Source organism: Sus scrofa, chromosome 6 (genome assembly GCF_000003025.6).
Source record: "Sus scrofa isolate TJ Tabasco breed Duroc chromosome 6, Sscrofa11.1, whole genome shotgun sequence".
Classification (NCBI taxonomy): domain Eukaryota; kingdom Metazoa; phylum Chordata; class Mammalia; order Artiodactyla; family Suidae; genus Sus; species Sus scrofa.
The window spans coordinates 127,937,816-127,953,526 of NC_010448.4; the positions used below are offsets into that span (position 1 = coordinate 127,937,816).

The window sequence follows — 15,711 nt, forward strand, 5'->3', positions numbered from 1 at the left end:
TCTCAACTTATAAGGCCAATACTATCCTGCTGCTAAAACCAGTCATCACAAGAAGGAAAAAAAGACCAATATTTCTTATGAATATGGACACAAAAATCCTCCACCTAATACTAGCAAACATAATCTAGCAACTTATAAAAAGGATTATACATCATGATCACATGAGATTTACTCCAAGAATGCAAGGTTGGTTCAGCATACAAAAATCCATCAAGGTAATACACTGCTATAAAATAAAGGACAAAAACCACATGACCATCTCAACAGACACAAAATGTATTTGAAAAACTTATCCTTTCTTGATTAAAAACAAACAAACCACACAGTCAACAAGCTCAGAATAGGACACTTGCTTAACCTAAAAAAGGGCATCCAGGTAAAGTCCATAGCTAACAACATACTTAGAGGTAAAGGACTAAACGCCTTCTCACTGCCATCAGGAGTGAGACGAGCACATGTGTTCTCCCACTTTCAGCCTGGGTTATCAGACAAGAAAAAAAAAAAAAAAAAAAAAAAAAAAAAAAAAAAAAAACATCCAGATTGGAAAGAAAGGAATACCACTATCTCTATTTGCAGATGATATAATTTTACATATTGAAAATCCTCAAGTATCCACTAAAAAGCTGTGAGAATAAGTGAGTTCAGCAAAGTTACAGGACACGAGAACAGTATGTGAAAATCAATTTTATTTCTACAAAGTAACAATGAACAATCCGAAGTGAAATTAAGAAAACAATTCTATTTACCACAGAATCAAAAAGAATAAAATACTTAGGAATAAATTTAACAAAAGAATCCCAAAACTTGTGTTCTGATCATTTCTCTTTCTTCTTTCTTTCTGCCTCTCTGAACCCTTCCTTCCCTCCCTTCCCGCCTCACCCTCCGCCCCCAAACAGAAAGTAGGCAGGTGTCTAGGAGCTACTTCAAGCCTGAACACAGCAGGCTGTGGTTGGTTAGCTTGCTGAAGAGGTGGCCACGCTGGGTGAATGATGCACATGCATGGTCAAGATGCAGGCACAGATGGAAGTGAAGTCAGAGAGGAAGAGAGCTGCAAAGAATGAAGTGGACTGAACATTCTAGTGGGTGGCTCATGCAGCGTGGTACGTACCCAGATACGACCGCCTGGGGGCAACTCTGATTTCTTCATCTTTATTATCTGCAGCTACATTTAAAGAGACAGAGAGAAAACAGAAAGGAAGAGGAGACAAAAACAGACTGGTTTTAACACTGGTAAAGTCCTTGTTGCATTTCTTTAAAAACAAAGCACCGGACAGAAAGACCAAAAGATTTTGGTTTCTGTACATTAGGAAATCTACTTTTTGAGCCATTTTTCTCCAAGCCTACCCTCCTCCAAAATAAGTGCTTGGGGCAGAGGAGAAACATGAAAAGTCAGCACATTTTCACTTCATTTCTAAGGTCAGTGCTATGCTGACAGACACAGCAGATCCTACTTCTACTTTTCCCTAGAAACATATCTGTCTGCAAGCTCTAGTTGCAACACAATTTTCCGGGGTCAAAGCTCTTCAGAAAGTTGTCCCATAAAACTGCTTTCAAAGGACACTCAACAGAATGTTCGCCATGAAAGGAGAGTGAGCTCAACAAGTGCGCTTGATGGCGCTTGGCACCAAGTTAGGGAGCAGGCCTGGCAGCTGCCTCCACTGTGACTCAGTTCAGCAGTACCTGATGATGCAATTCCCAGGCACCTCGCCCCCCCAAAATCTCCCTCACCTGAGACCTCCCTAGTCTGGGCCACTGCAGGACAGCAGCCTGAGGCCCTGGAAGACACAGCCAGAGCACCTCCAGGTGGGTTGCACCTGCAGATGGGGTCTAGGGTGGGGGATGGTTAAAGAAGATCAGAGAGCAAAGACAGATCAAAGGTTTTGTGTCACCTGCCCCGGGCAGTGTAGATGCTCCCAAAAATGGCAATTTTGCCAGTAATCAGCTCAAAGCAAATATGAGACCTGCTGCCTGGACCTGCGGATGGCTGGTACTGCTTAGGACAGAGCTGGAGGGTTTTATAAACCAACACAAACCTCAGTCCCCTCTTTTCTCCTCACCTGCCTTCCTCCCCAATATCCTCTTGGACCTGCTGGGTTCTGACCACCCAGAGTTGGTTAAATTTTCTCAGCTTTTTGCTTCTCTTTGATTCAGACCAATTTCACCATTTACTGGCACCTCCTCTAAAGGCTGAAGTCCCAAAAAAGAGAGAAGTTGGGGGAGGGGGCTGCAGGAGTGAGTGCTCAGTTCTGCTACTCCTGTGCTTCCCTTCTGGAGGGGGAGGGGCCGCAGGGGGCTGGGTGAGCTGGTTCAGGGTGGGAGATCCCATTCCACACAGGACTCTTCCTACACAGGCTGCTTGGCTGGAAAGCAATTCAATCAGATCTCCATTTTAGAAAGACATCTTTGTGAGGACAGACGTGGGGGGGATGAGTTCTGCAGCTGAGAGACAGCAATCCTGTACTGACCCCCTGTGCTGGGTCAGGCTAATGTTCAAAAATGACCCCAGCAATGTTTCTACACTTGCCTCAAGCTCCCTCCCTTGGACCAGGAGCCAGTTTCTGTGCCCCCTTGACTGTGTGGCCTGAGACTGCTCCTGTCTGCAGAAGCCATGCCGCAAGGTCTCCAAGACTAAACCTTTAAAAAGATATCGCATACACCCAGTTCTCCTTCAGATGCTCCCCTTGAACCAGGCCACATGAGGCAGCCATGTGTGGACATTCTGGCAGCACCCAGCTGGGGTGGAGCCAAGGGCCAGGAGCAACCCAGACACAATTGAGGAGAGAGACAGAGGGAGGGTGGCCAGAGGACAGGGTGGGTCCAGGAGAGACCACCTGGGGCTGAGCGTAGTAGGGGGGGGGTGGTTACAGATGGGACACAGGATGACCAGGGAACCAGGAGGGATGATTACCGTTGTCCAGGCAACATAGATATAGAAGCCCTGGCTCAGTGCTGAGGCCGCAGGTAGGACTGGGGCAAGACTCCTAACCTGACAGCCCAGGACACCAACAAACCCTTGAAGATGCATATGGTTTGTGGATAAACATTTTCCTGGGGAAAGGGATCCTCAGCCTCCATGCTCAGGATGGTATGTGACCCTCCCCACCCAATATTTCTATGGCTTCATTGAGGCATAACTACATACCATAAAATTTCATTCTCTTAATGGTTTTTAGTATATTCACAGAGTTGTGCAACCATCACACCATGGACTTTTAGAACACTTTCATCACCTCACAATGAAACCTATCCCCATCGGTAGTCACCCCCACCCCGAGCCAGCTTCCAAGGCAACTCCAACAAAGTTTTCAGATTTGGGGCAAATGTCAGATGAATTCAACCACCTGACCTCAAGGCTCAGATGAATTTCTTTCCCAAATAAAATGGGAAACCAGGTGTGTCTCCAGTTGGCACTCCCATCAGGAGGCACTATTCCTAGTGACTGAATAGCACAGGAACATGAAGCATGTATGACTGAGGAACCCCCCCACCCCCAGCAAGATGACTTTCCAGTGACCTGCCATCAGTGCAGCCTCATCACCACGGAGCCGAAAGGGAAGCGAGCAGCAAAGAAGTTCTGCTGTTCCTGGGTCCAAGAGCTGTGAGCACAAGATCAGAGCAGGACCAGGCGCCACAAAGGGACAGATCAGGAGGGCTCGCTTCATTCCCAGAAAACCTCCCTGCTCCGTCCATCGGAAAAGCCACAAACCACCCCCGATCCAACAGCTGTCCCAGGGCCCAGACTGGGGCTTCCAAATGTCATGTCCAGACCAGGCTCCTTGGAGAAATGGCTGATTCTGGGCCTGGGGCAGGGAACTGGATGGCGTGCTCAGACCATCTTATCACTCCAAGGTCAGGGGCCATGAGACCACTATGCCAAAGGGTCAAGAGCTGACTGCAGAGGCTCCTGATGGCCATGGGAGGCAAGGAGCTTCGACCACGTGAAACACAGGAAGGTCCCCATCCATGCTGGATAATCGAACAGTGCTTATGGGAAAGCTTCTCTAGAGAAGCAGAGACAGACAGAGTAACAGTGCTGGGAGGCCTGTGACTAGCGGGACTGGGCACTGGTCACCGTGGCTGCCACCATCCAGAGAAGCCACCTGATGGCTGTGCCTCCTGTAGGAAGAACACAACAGTCCTGCAAAAATAAAAGACCATCCTGGATCCAATTATCTTTTAAAATGTTCTTTACAGAGCATCCCAGACAGATATGGCTCAGCAGCCTGATTACATCCAGATCCTGTGCCTCTGACTTGCTCCAGGTGCTGCTGGTGCTGCTTCAGCACACAGCTCACAGCTCTGAGCAAATGACCTGGTTTCAACAACAAAGTTCCAAGGAGAAAGGGGAGTTAAAGGGAAACCTAGAGATTAAAAAGACAAGGAGTTCCCTGCTAGCTAGCAGTTAAGGATCCAGCATTGTCACTTCTATGGCGTGGGCTTGATCCCTGGTGTGGGAACTTTCACCTGCTGCAGGCATGGCCAAAATAAAAAGACAAATCAGGAGTTCCCGTCGTGGCGCAGTGGTTAACGAATCCAACTGGGAACCATGAGATTGTGGGTTCAGTCCCTGCCCTTGCTCAGTGGGTTAACGATCCGGCTTGCCGTGAGCTGTGGTGTAGGTTGCAGATGCGGCTCGGATCCCATGTTGCTGTGGCTCTGGTGTAGGCCGGTGGCTATAGCTCCGATTAGACCCCTAGCCTGGGAACCTCCACATGCTGCGGGAGTGGCCCAAGAAACAGCAAAAAGACCAAAAAAAAAAAAAAAAAAAAAAAAAAAAAAAAAAGACAAATCAACATCAACAAAAAGATATCAACCAATCACAGTGAGAAGTCTATAACTGGATCCTGACTTAAAGAAACAAACTGGCCAAAAAGTTAGGAATTGGGTGAAACAGCTAGAAACTGACACACAGAGAGTGGCTTGATAATAAGAAACCATTGATTTCTTATGGGTGATAATGGTATCGTGTTATGTTTTCTTACTGTCCTTATCCTTTACAGATACATTACAAACTACCTACAGATAGAATACACCTGGGATTTGCTTCAGAAACTACAAGAGGAGGATATGAACAGGCTCTGGAAGAAACTGTTAGAGGGGTTAGGGTCCCACATAGGGCTCTGTTATGCTACTCTCCCTACTTTTATACATTTAAAATTCTCCACAATAAAAAGTGAAAGTCAAAAAGGAAAGACTAGTTCCTGCTGTGGCACACTGGGTTAAGAATCCAACTGCAGCAGTTCAGGTCACTGCAGAGGCACAGGTTCGAGATCCCTGGCCCCACGCCCACGCAGTGGGTTAAAGATCTGATGTTGCCACAGCTGTGGCTCAGATTCATTCCCTGGCCTAGCATCTTCTATATGCTGCAGGTTCCACCATTTAAAAAAAGTTTAAATATAAATAAATAAAATGTTTGATACTAATTTTGAAAATGATCCCAATTTTGTGTGATAGGAGACAGACTGGAAAAAAGAAAAAACTGGAAAAATAAATCAAAATATTCAAGGTGGTCCCCTCTGGGCAGTGGATGGAAAGCTTTTCACTCTCACATCACATTCCTGTTTCCCCCAAATGTCTACAATGGGCATGAGCTCTTCAGACAACAAATTAGATATCTAATTTTTTAAGTCACTTGTTTTTTTCTCTTTAATACCATCTATGTTTCTTCAATCTTAACTTTCAAGCTGAATTGGTGACCTTGAAAATTGAACACCTCTATAATGACAGCTGGAAACATTTCAATCTGTTTTAGGCTGGCTGACCATCTTATGAGAACATGAAACAGAGCTACTCAAAAGCTTCCTGTGAGTTATTTTAACATGCACAGTCAGTTCTCCAGGAAGTCGGCCTCCTGAGCTGGGGCGTCCTGGGCAGGGCCTCAGCTGAAACCTCCAGGAAGTGGAGGCTGGCCACCTGCCACAACAGGGCCACAGCACAGCAGCCCATGGGCTCTCATAACTTCCCAGCCTAACCACTTGGCTTTTTCACAGCCCACTGTCCCGTTTCTGACAAATGAGAGGAAATGACTCCACACATTCATTGAAAGCCTCTCTAAGGAAGATGCTGGGACCTGTGCATCTCATAAATAGTAGACACCAAACTACCTAAGTCTGATCTGGATTCGAGTATTAAGTTTTCAAACTCTCAGCCTGTGCCAGGGTTGGGGAGGGGTGGTGTTTAGGAGAAGCCTCTCCCTGAGGCCCCAGGGCAGCCAGCAGGCACAGACCAAGGAACGATGGCCCTCCAGCAGACCAGCCATTGCCTTGTGACTGGGAGACTCCACACCTGCTGTGTCTGGTCACCTACCCCATTGCAGCCCACACAGTTTCACACAAGGTCACCAGCCTGGCCTCACAGTATAGAGCCCAAGGCAGGAACATGAGCAACCAGGGCACCAGGGTCCCCTCCAGGCTGGGAGGATGAACGCCACTGACCCCCACATGCCCCATGCTGCAGCTGGCTAAGATCTGGCACCAAACTACACAGGAGGTTGGGGGCAGGAGTCATGTGAAGAGTAAGCCCTCACCTCAGAGACTCAAGACCCTCACCTCACCTCAAGACCCAGGTTACAACAGCCCTGCTTTCAAGGTAAGAGCAGTAATACAGCCAGCACCACCTCTGTAATTCCCCGAGTCACAGCCACGAGGTCAGCGTCAATAGAGGAGAAAATACCAAAACACCCCAGGAACAGTGGTGGTCACCTTTATAGTCTAAGTGACACTAACTGGTCCAGGCTACTCATCAGAGCTGAGGCTGACCTATTTTCTACAAAGACTGAAATTAGCATATACTCATCTCCCTCTAAAAACAGAAGCTACACAGGAGGAAAGGATTCACACAAAGGGAAAAAAAAAAATAGAGAGGCCACCAAGCCCTCAAGTCCACAGGAAGCCCAGGGCTAAACAAACAGCTAAGCAACAGCTGAGACTGAACACACACACACAATCCCAAAGTCAAAGTGAAAGCTGTCTTAGATTTACTAATTAGAAAAACCCAGGAGTTCGGCATCAGCCCTCCCTCATAGAGAAGCCCACCAGCCTGCAGGCTCAAACAGAATATCAGCTCAGAAAGGCTACTTTCAAAGACAAAACCAGGAATGGTATTTTTTATTTCCCCAGCCACCAAAAAGCCTGGACTGAGAGTGGGATTTGTCCTGCCTGAGCCCATGACCCTACATGCTCATCCCAGGCCCATAAGGCATGACATCGGGTTAATGTTTAACAACATATGTGAGAAAGGCCCTGGTGACTCAGCCTTGGGGAGATGGAAAAACGTAAAGGCACGAGCCACACACAAGGTCACAGATAAAACTGCCTGCTCAGGAAGCATCTGCTTCCAGCCTGATCAAGCCAGAAACAGACCAGCAGTACCTCACCTCCTGCCCTGACTTAGGGTCCAACGTAATCACACAGGGAAGGACACACTAAGCACAATTAACAACTTGCCCAAGTGTTGGAGAAGAACTACTGCCTGGAAGTGCTTCCCATTATACAATGTCGAGTCACCTAACAACCCAGAAACATGGGTATTGGTGACAGGCGCCAACACCACCTGGTAAAACAAAAGCTGGTGAGATGACACTGGATGAAGGCAGCCCTTATCTGCCCTTGAACTCCAGTTTTTCTTGCTGAGCTCCTGGGCTTCATCCCCAAAGCTGCCATCCACCAACCTGCAAAGAACCGGCGCTTCACATTCAGCTCATTGGCCACGCGGACCTCAGTGCACAGCCGCAGCATCAGCAGCATGGTCAGGATCATGACGACGCTCTGCCAGAGCAGCGGTGACTCAAAATGCCTTCCAAACCTGGGGAAAGAGGCCATGGTATCAGGGAGGCCACCCAGACCCGACCAGGGACCCCACGGTCCAATCCCAAGCAGCCCGGGGAGGGTCTCAGACCACCGTGGACCCAAGGCACTGGCCGCCCAGGTCTCCTGAATCTATGGTGGGACAGGGCTAGGGGAGGGGCCGGGAGCACTGGAGGACAGCCAGACCTGGGCCTCCACCACACCCACGGCCCAGGGACCCCTCAGAAACATGTGCAGAGCTTATCCCAAACGCTGCCCCAGGAACCACTGGGACCCTCCCAAGGCCACTGATGGGGTGTGGGTGGGTCTCCTGGCCACCCCCCAAGCACGGCCAGGTGTCTGTCACTCTCCTTCAGAGACACAGCTGCCACCAAATGAGAAGCCCAGGTTTTAGACCAATAAGACTTGTTCCCAAGTCCAGGGAATGACAGCAGCCCTGCCTCCTGCCTGTGGGGAATGGGGTCATCAGGCCAGCACAGTCCCCAATGTGAGCAGAGCAGCAGGGGGCCAGGCACCAAACTTCCCCTCACCTGAGAAGAGGAGAAAGCAGTGAGGGCACCCTGCCCACCTGACCCCTGACCCCTGACCCCGGCCTCATTGAGCCCTGCAGGCCTCCATGTCCACTCTCTTCTGAGCTCCCACCTGCTCTCCCAGCCACAGGCCCCCAGGCCTTCCTGCTGACTCTTTCCAGTGTGTTGAACATCTTACCAACTTGACCAAAAGCTCCTGGAAGCCAGAACCACAATCCAGTGATGGGCACCAGCTAGGCCCACCCCAGAACCACAATCCAGTGATGGGCACCAGCTAGGCCCACCCCAGAGCCCAGGCTCCAGGAGCTGACAAGAGCACTGCTCTCCACGCACTGGCCGGGGTTCTCCAACTCTGCCACCAGGATCCTGGGCCATGGCACTCAATCCAGGCCACTGTGAGCCTGCAGAACCAGCCCCTCCAGCTTGGCTGCTCTGGAAAAAAGATCCACTGGGCACCCCCAGTGTGGCCTGACAGGTATCCCCAAACCTGAGCTGGGGGCCACAAGCCAAAGTCAGGAGGTCATGGATGGCGTCTGACCTCCCAGCATCTCCTGGAAATGAGAGACATGGAGACAACCATCTAGCCCACCTCCCGCTTGCCTCTCTCTCACCCGTGTCCCTCCAAGGTGGGGGAGTGGGGGAGGTCACTGAGAGCTGGCTGCTGGGGCCACACACATATACTGCCCCCTTGGCTCTCATGCTGTGACCCATCTCCTCTGAATTTCATCTCTTCTGTAAAATGCAGATACAACCCCCACAACTGTTTGAGAATATTTGAAGCCAATTCTAGGAACTAGTCCCCACTGGTTACCTGGTTGACCCTGGGGACTAACTTATCTGTAGGTGAAGGTCAGAAGGGGAGACAGAGAAGGTTCTGTGTCAGACTGGGGAGTCAGGAGCAGTGGGCCTCACAATAAATGAGCCTGGGGACTCCCCACACCAAGCTCAAAAAGCTTGGGCTGAAGATGTGAGATTTTGGCCATTAGATAATAAATGCCACTTCCACTGTTTAAATATCCAACAGAAACAATGAGTGACTAGAAAAACTGGGGAAAAATATGAAAGTTTGTGCTTCCCCTTATACAACACACCAAAAATCAAGGTAGGTGAGGAGTTCCTGCTATGGCACAAAGGGATCGGCAGTGTCTTGGGAACCCTAGGACACAGGTTCAATCCCTGGCCTGGCATGATGGGTTAAGGATCCAGTGTTGCTGTGAGCTGTGGCGTAGGTCACAGATGTGGCTCAAATCCTGCATTGCTGTGGCAGTGGTGTAGGACGGCAGCTACAGCTCCGAGTCTACCCCTAGCCCGGGAACCTCCATATACAGTGGGTGCGGCCCTAAAAAGCAAATAAGAAAAAAAAAAAAAAAAGATATGCAAGGGACAAAGTAAACATGAAACAAAGTTCAACATTATTAGTAATTTTTAAAAGCTAGTTAAAATAGAAAGACGCCACTTTTTACTGATCAAATTAGTTAAACATCTTCTTCCTCTAATGCTAATAGTCTGTGCTGGCAGGGATGTCACAGAGCAAGTTTTTCTCTCCTGCCCTGAGAGCGTAGTTTGCACAGCCTCTTCTGCTACAAACAATGGGACAGCCCACAAGTCAAATGCAGGCCTGCTCTTCAGAGGAGCTGGTCCAAGGGTCTAAGCAGGTGCTCCACGATCCCAGCAAACATGTCTTGTTCCCAGGGGACACACACCAAGCTTGGGCATGAGTTTCCACAGGGAATACCTTCTCTGCATCTTCTAAGTAGCAGAGAAAAGCTCCAATGGAAGAGGAGCTGTGTACCTACTCCCCAGTGCCCTGACTGCCCTGAGTAGCAGGCTGTTACTACCTCTCGGATACATGTCACTACCTCTCCAAACAATGTCACATCTTTGACACAATGTTACCACATGTCTGATATAGTATTGCCCTGTCTCTGGGACAATGTTACCAATCTCTGACCAGATAGGGACCCGGCTTGAGATCTGTGAATGCAGGAGGCTCTGGGTCAGGAGACCCCGCCACACAGTCCAGACAGCCTAGCCTCCTACCCCCCACTTCTGCTTAACAAACTCTCCTGGCTTCTGCCACCACAAAGACCAAATCTGCACATCAGCATTTTGTATGATCTGCTGAATGCTGGTTCTGCAAATGTATGGTAAGAATCGTAAAAAATAAAGGTATTAGAGTTCCCTGAGTTTCAGAAACCCAGGGTTTGTACAGTGTGGTCAACTCCTCCTGCTGACCACTCTCACGCCTCACCCCAAGGCTTGCCAGGTGGACTGGAGTTCTGAGGACTGCATCCCCAGACGGCTTTGGGAAACGCAGTCTTCATTTCTTCTAACTCCACCACTTTTCTAGTGTAGATCCAGGTCCCATCTCACCCAGAGCCTATCACAGCCCCCAGTCTGTGCTCTCCCCTCCCCCACCACCCATAACGCATATAAGTGTGGCTGGTACATGCATGCAGCACTCCTGCTGAAGTGTTAACCCTGCAGCATCCAGCCCAATGCCTGGCTCATGGGAAACCCTCAAAAAGCTATTAAATCAGATGGGCTGTTAACCTATGAAGCCTGGAGGGGACCCGGGAGTAGGAGCTTCGGAACCTCCAGAGAAAGGAAGAAATGGGAGCATATGCATCACCCGAAGAGCAGTGGGACTGTGGAACCAGGGGGACAGGAAAGCATGTATTTGTTGCAAGTCAGAGATAGCACATCCCCAAGTCAGAGAGACCCTGGAGGAGAGACTAGTGCCCTCTGCCAGTCTTCCCTTCTTCCTATCCTATTCCTATCTTCTGGAATTCTGGCTGAAGGCAGCTCTGCAGGTTCACACTGTAGCCAGTGAACCCCTGAAGTGACCCAGGATAGCTCAGGAAGCTGACTCTATGGGAAAGGAGCAATCAGACATGCAGAAATAGACTCACAAGTGAACAAAGCACAGAATACACCAAAGACTCCCAAAGGCTCAGGACCTGCAGTGGAGACAGAGCTCACAGTCCAAATACCAGTAAAATCCAGAAGCACTGAGAGACAGCATCCAAGAAACTGGCTTAAGGAGTTCCCACTGTGGCAAAGTAGATTAAGTATCCAACTGCAGGAGTTCCTGTCATGGCTCAGTAGTTAACAAGCCCGATTAGGATCCATGAGAATGCAGGTTAAATTCCTGGCCCCTTTCAGTGGGTTAAGGATCTGGTGTTGCCGTGAGCTGTGGTATAGGTCACAGATGTGACTCAGATCTGGTGTTGCCATGGCTGTGGTATAGGTTGGCAGTTACAGCTCTGATTTGACATCTAGCCTGGGAATTTCCATATGCCACCGGTTCTGCCCCAAAAAAGACCAAAAAAAAAAAAAAAAAAAAAAAAAAAGAATCCAACTGCAGCAGCTCAGGTCACTGCAGAGGCGCAGGTTTGACAAAGCCTGGCACAGTGGGGTTAAAGGATCTGGTGTTGCCACAACTGCGGCATAGGATTCACCCCTGGCCCAGGAACTTCCATATGCCACAGGTATGGCTATAAAAGAAAAATTTAAAGAAAAAAAGAAATTGGCTTAATTTCTAATTTCTCCAAACTATATATTTAGATGTAGATTAGGTATTCTATTTTCTTTTTGCAATTCTGAATGATAAGTATACTGGGGGTGGGGAAGACTTCTGAAAGGAACTATTTTCCCATAAGGCAGTCCAACCTCAGGCAATCCTCCTCCACAGACTGGAGGAAACTTCCCACAGCCTAAAGGAAATCTGCTTCCCAACCTAACACTGTGAGCTCCCAGGAGTGGACCCCCAGTGTGCTCCCCACCCTCCAGAGTGCACACAAACCTAGGGGTGCTCAGGTTAATAGCAGTGTTACACACAATTACAGTTTGAGACCTGATGAGAAAAGGGAAGGGGCACGTCCTGAGGCAGCTGCTGACTGCTGCCCTCAGCCAAAGGGAAAGGAGGAATCTTCAAAATGCAGTTTTTTAACTTATGGTAAACAAAAATGAGCACCATCTGACCCCTTTTTCAGAAGTACAGGCCCAGAGCCAAAGCTCAGCGTGACATATTCTCCCAGGAGGAGGGTCGACTCACCAGCTCACCTTTGAAAACCCCAAAAGGAGCAAAAACAAGGTGAAAGTGACCACAGGCTGCCAGGGGCCAGGCAGACAGAAGGTGAAGGAGCTAGAGGGCTTTTGGACTCAGGGGACTCACCTCCTGATAACCACAGAGGGAATAGCTGCCAAAACTCCTCAAACTGCACACTTGCAATGGGTGATTTCATTTCATATAAATCATACCTCAGAGTAAGGTGGACTTCAAAATCAATTAGCAAAAAAGGCAGATTACTCCAATAGTGACCAAAAGGTCAAAAGGAAGAGCCAGAAGCAGCACTCTGGACACTAGCTGCCCTAGCCCTTGTCCCTCCTCTTACCCAGGCAGCCCTCACTGTCTGTGCTGATAGAGGGACCTGGAACCATTTGGCAAGAAGGAAAGTTGAAAACTTCTTTGGCCTTAGAACGAGGCTACAAGACCTCTGAAAACACACCCTCTCAATCATGTCTGGCTTCAACAGCTGTTAAAATTAACTTTGAGTTCCTTACCAGAATGCAGATGATAAGAGGAAGTAGAACTGGGAGGAGCAGGAAAAAATAGTCTCTTAAGTATTACCCAGAAAAATTGACTTACTATTTAAAAAACAAACAAACAGGAGCTCCCACTGTGGTGCAATGGGACCCGCAGCATCTTGGGAGCACTGGGACATGGGTTCAATCCTCGCCCTGTACAGTGGGTTAAGGAACCAGCGTCGTCACATCTGTGGCTTAGTTCGAGGCCACCATTTGGATCTGATACCTGGCCTGGGAGCTCTACATGCCCTGGGGCAGCCAAACAAAAAACCTACATACCCAACAGGGGAGGCTGGTAGTGACGCCCTCCAAGGCAGCCTGGAGGGGACAGGTTAGTCCTTCCTATGCTGATCACCTTCCCTTACTGTCACTTCGTTTTCTCTCCCCCACCCCCATCCCCGCCCAGCACCTCCCCAAGGCAGGGGTCCAGGCCTAGGGGGAAGCCCCACAGAGAAGGCCCTGGGGGAGAATCTGATGAATGCCTGAGCCACAGAAAATGAAGACACAGATCTGAGATTGTTTCAGATGCTCCGCTCCAATCCACCATTTTTCTCCGTCCATTTCACCAGCTCCTTCTTAGGAAGTACAGACAATCCCACCTCCCTCGCCTCACTCCGAGGAGAAAGTCACCTCTCTGGGCGCACTACCACAGTAAGAAAGCCCCCAACTTACCAGAAGAGTATCCGTAAAATATTGGCCACCAAGAGCACCAGACACACGTAGGTAGAGAATCCCTCCGCATTCTGAGTCCTCCGGATGTCCCTATACTGCGGAATGTAAGGGACCACCCCGCCGAAGACCATGGCCGCGGCGGCCCCCCAGGAAACCAGCTGCTGCAGCGGGACCAAAAGCCAATCCAAGCCTTCTGCTTCCATCTCGAACGCCTGTGTGGCCCTGCGGGCAGGCTGCCGTCCACCTGGCCCAAGTCCCTCAGCGCTCACGGGCTCCTGGCATGCGCCCTGTCACCCCCACACGCCGCCGCCATCCCGGGCAATCCTGCACCGTGGGAGCCTGGCAAAAGAAGAAACCGGGTAAAGGACTCGGAAAGGGCCTCAAGGCCGGGTGAGGGCCGCACTCGGCAAGGATGGCCCCGAGGCCCAGGAAGCGCCCTGGGCGCACCTCTGAAGCACGACCCCCTCCTCGGACACGCGTGACTCCGGGAGCCCTCGGCGCGCACACCCGCCTACGCTGGGAAAACAGAGGCGCGGGGCGCACCGCCCAGCGTTGGGGCTCGGTTCTGAGAGAGCGGGTAGCGCAGCCTAGGGATGGAGGATGGGGGAAAGGGGCAAGGGGGCGCACACTGCCCGGGAGTCCGGCCCGAAGTGGAGGTTCAGTCCGGGGGCCGTCCGCCCCCCACGCAGGACGAACCCAGCGCGGCGCCCGCGTCCACGCGCTCGGCGCACCCCGCCAAGCCTCACCCGAACGGTCCGCTCCAGGCGGTCAGTCCTCCGTCTGTCTGTCAGTCAGAGTGCCAGACCGCTCCTCGACGTGACGTCATAATACGTGGCTCCGCCCACGCCGGGCGGCCGGACAGGCGCCCCTGGGTCCTAGAGCGCGCCGGTGGGAATGCCCGTAGGGCAGGATGAGGTTGGGGCCTGAGGTCTTGGCGGGGGCACTACACCCGCCCAGTGGGTGTTGCTCCGCTGGCCCACGTGGCTGGGGTTAGGAAATACTTTCCTGTCAGGGTCGATACTTCTGGGCCAGGTGCCCACGTGGACCCGGGGCCACCTGTCCCGTGGCTAATAGCTGTGTAGACGCTGCACCCAGCCCAGGAGAACGACGGACCGCCCTCGGGGTCAGCGCGAGGCCTGGGGACGCTCCATTCTTGGGAAACAGGGCGGGTCTGAGCGCCCCGGTGGTCCTTCCATCATTCTTCCTCTGACCAGGTCCTTGGGTCCCATCCTGACCCTGAGGATAAGAGGAGCAGAGTTGACAAGTTTGCGGAGGGTGTTTAGGCTAGGCTAGTAGGGCCAGGAGGGCGATTCCTCTGGAGAAACAAAAGCCCACCCCGCAGCCTGAAGCCCTTAGGATGGACTCACTGCTGGCCTCCAGTCCCACCCCTTGCCTTGGTGCTGAGCCCCCTGCCAATGCCATGAGTGAAAGTGCCTGGCTCCCTGGGTCTCCTCCCCACCCTCTTTGCTCAACCTCACCTGCTGGCTAGGTGCAAATAAGGTAGAGCAGTGAGCTCCACTAGGAGGTGGCCCAGTTCCTGGCTAAATGGAACTGACCCAGACCCCTGCCTTCAGGCCTTGGACTATAACATCAGTGAGAAGGTAACTGGGCTCGACCCCTGGAACAGGGATGTTCATTACAAAGGAGCATTACTTCCCCCAACACACACACTCCAATCATGAAAAATCCGCAAGATCAGCAACACTAACCTAACAACACTCCACCATACACATACCCCCACACTGATGACCCCTAACAACCCACATCAGCCATTTCTAACTTTCCAAATCGACACCTATGTTGTTCCCTAGTAGTGGAACCACTGCACACCCAGCCGGGTTGCCACTCAGCCCAACATGGGGCAGACGGTAGACAAAAATGGCGCCTTTCGATAAGACTGCATTAAATGAAAGCATAGCATCTCCACACCTGTTTCATAAGCAATGGTGCTTAATGTGCAGAACACCTGCAGAGACCACAGAACTGTGCTTCAGCCCTGAACCCACTGCATGCCCCATCTCTGCAGGCCTTGGAACAGGCCATCTAACCTTCTGGGTCTTCTCTGGACTCTGTTGGACTCAGGTCAGGTGCTGAAACATATCCTTTGAAGATCA

At 50.8% G+C, this 15,711-nt stretch overlaps 1 protein-coding gene across 3 annotated transcripts in view; it reads right to left on the reverse strand.

Moving 5' to 3' along the window:
- The window catches only part of PQLC1 (PQ loop repeat containing 1), a 58,158-nt gene extending 43,705 nt beyond the window's left edge, over window positions 1-14,453 (reverse strand). Inside the window, exons 1-4 of one of the 3 annotated variants that reach the window (XM_003480628.4) lie at window positions 14,344-14,453; window positions 13,598-13,936; window positions 7,670-7,803; window positions 1,109-1,162 (exon numbers count right to left, since the gene is read on the reverse strand). In XM_003480628.4, coding sequence (XP_003480676.1) covers window positions 1,109-1,162; window positions 7,670-7,803; window positions 13,598-13,800 — 391 coding nt within the window. In that variant the 5' untranslated portion in view covers window positions 13,801-13,936; window positions 14,344-14,453. The other 2 variants (XM_013993978.2, XM_005660578.3) reach the window with 2 other exon arrangements.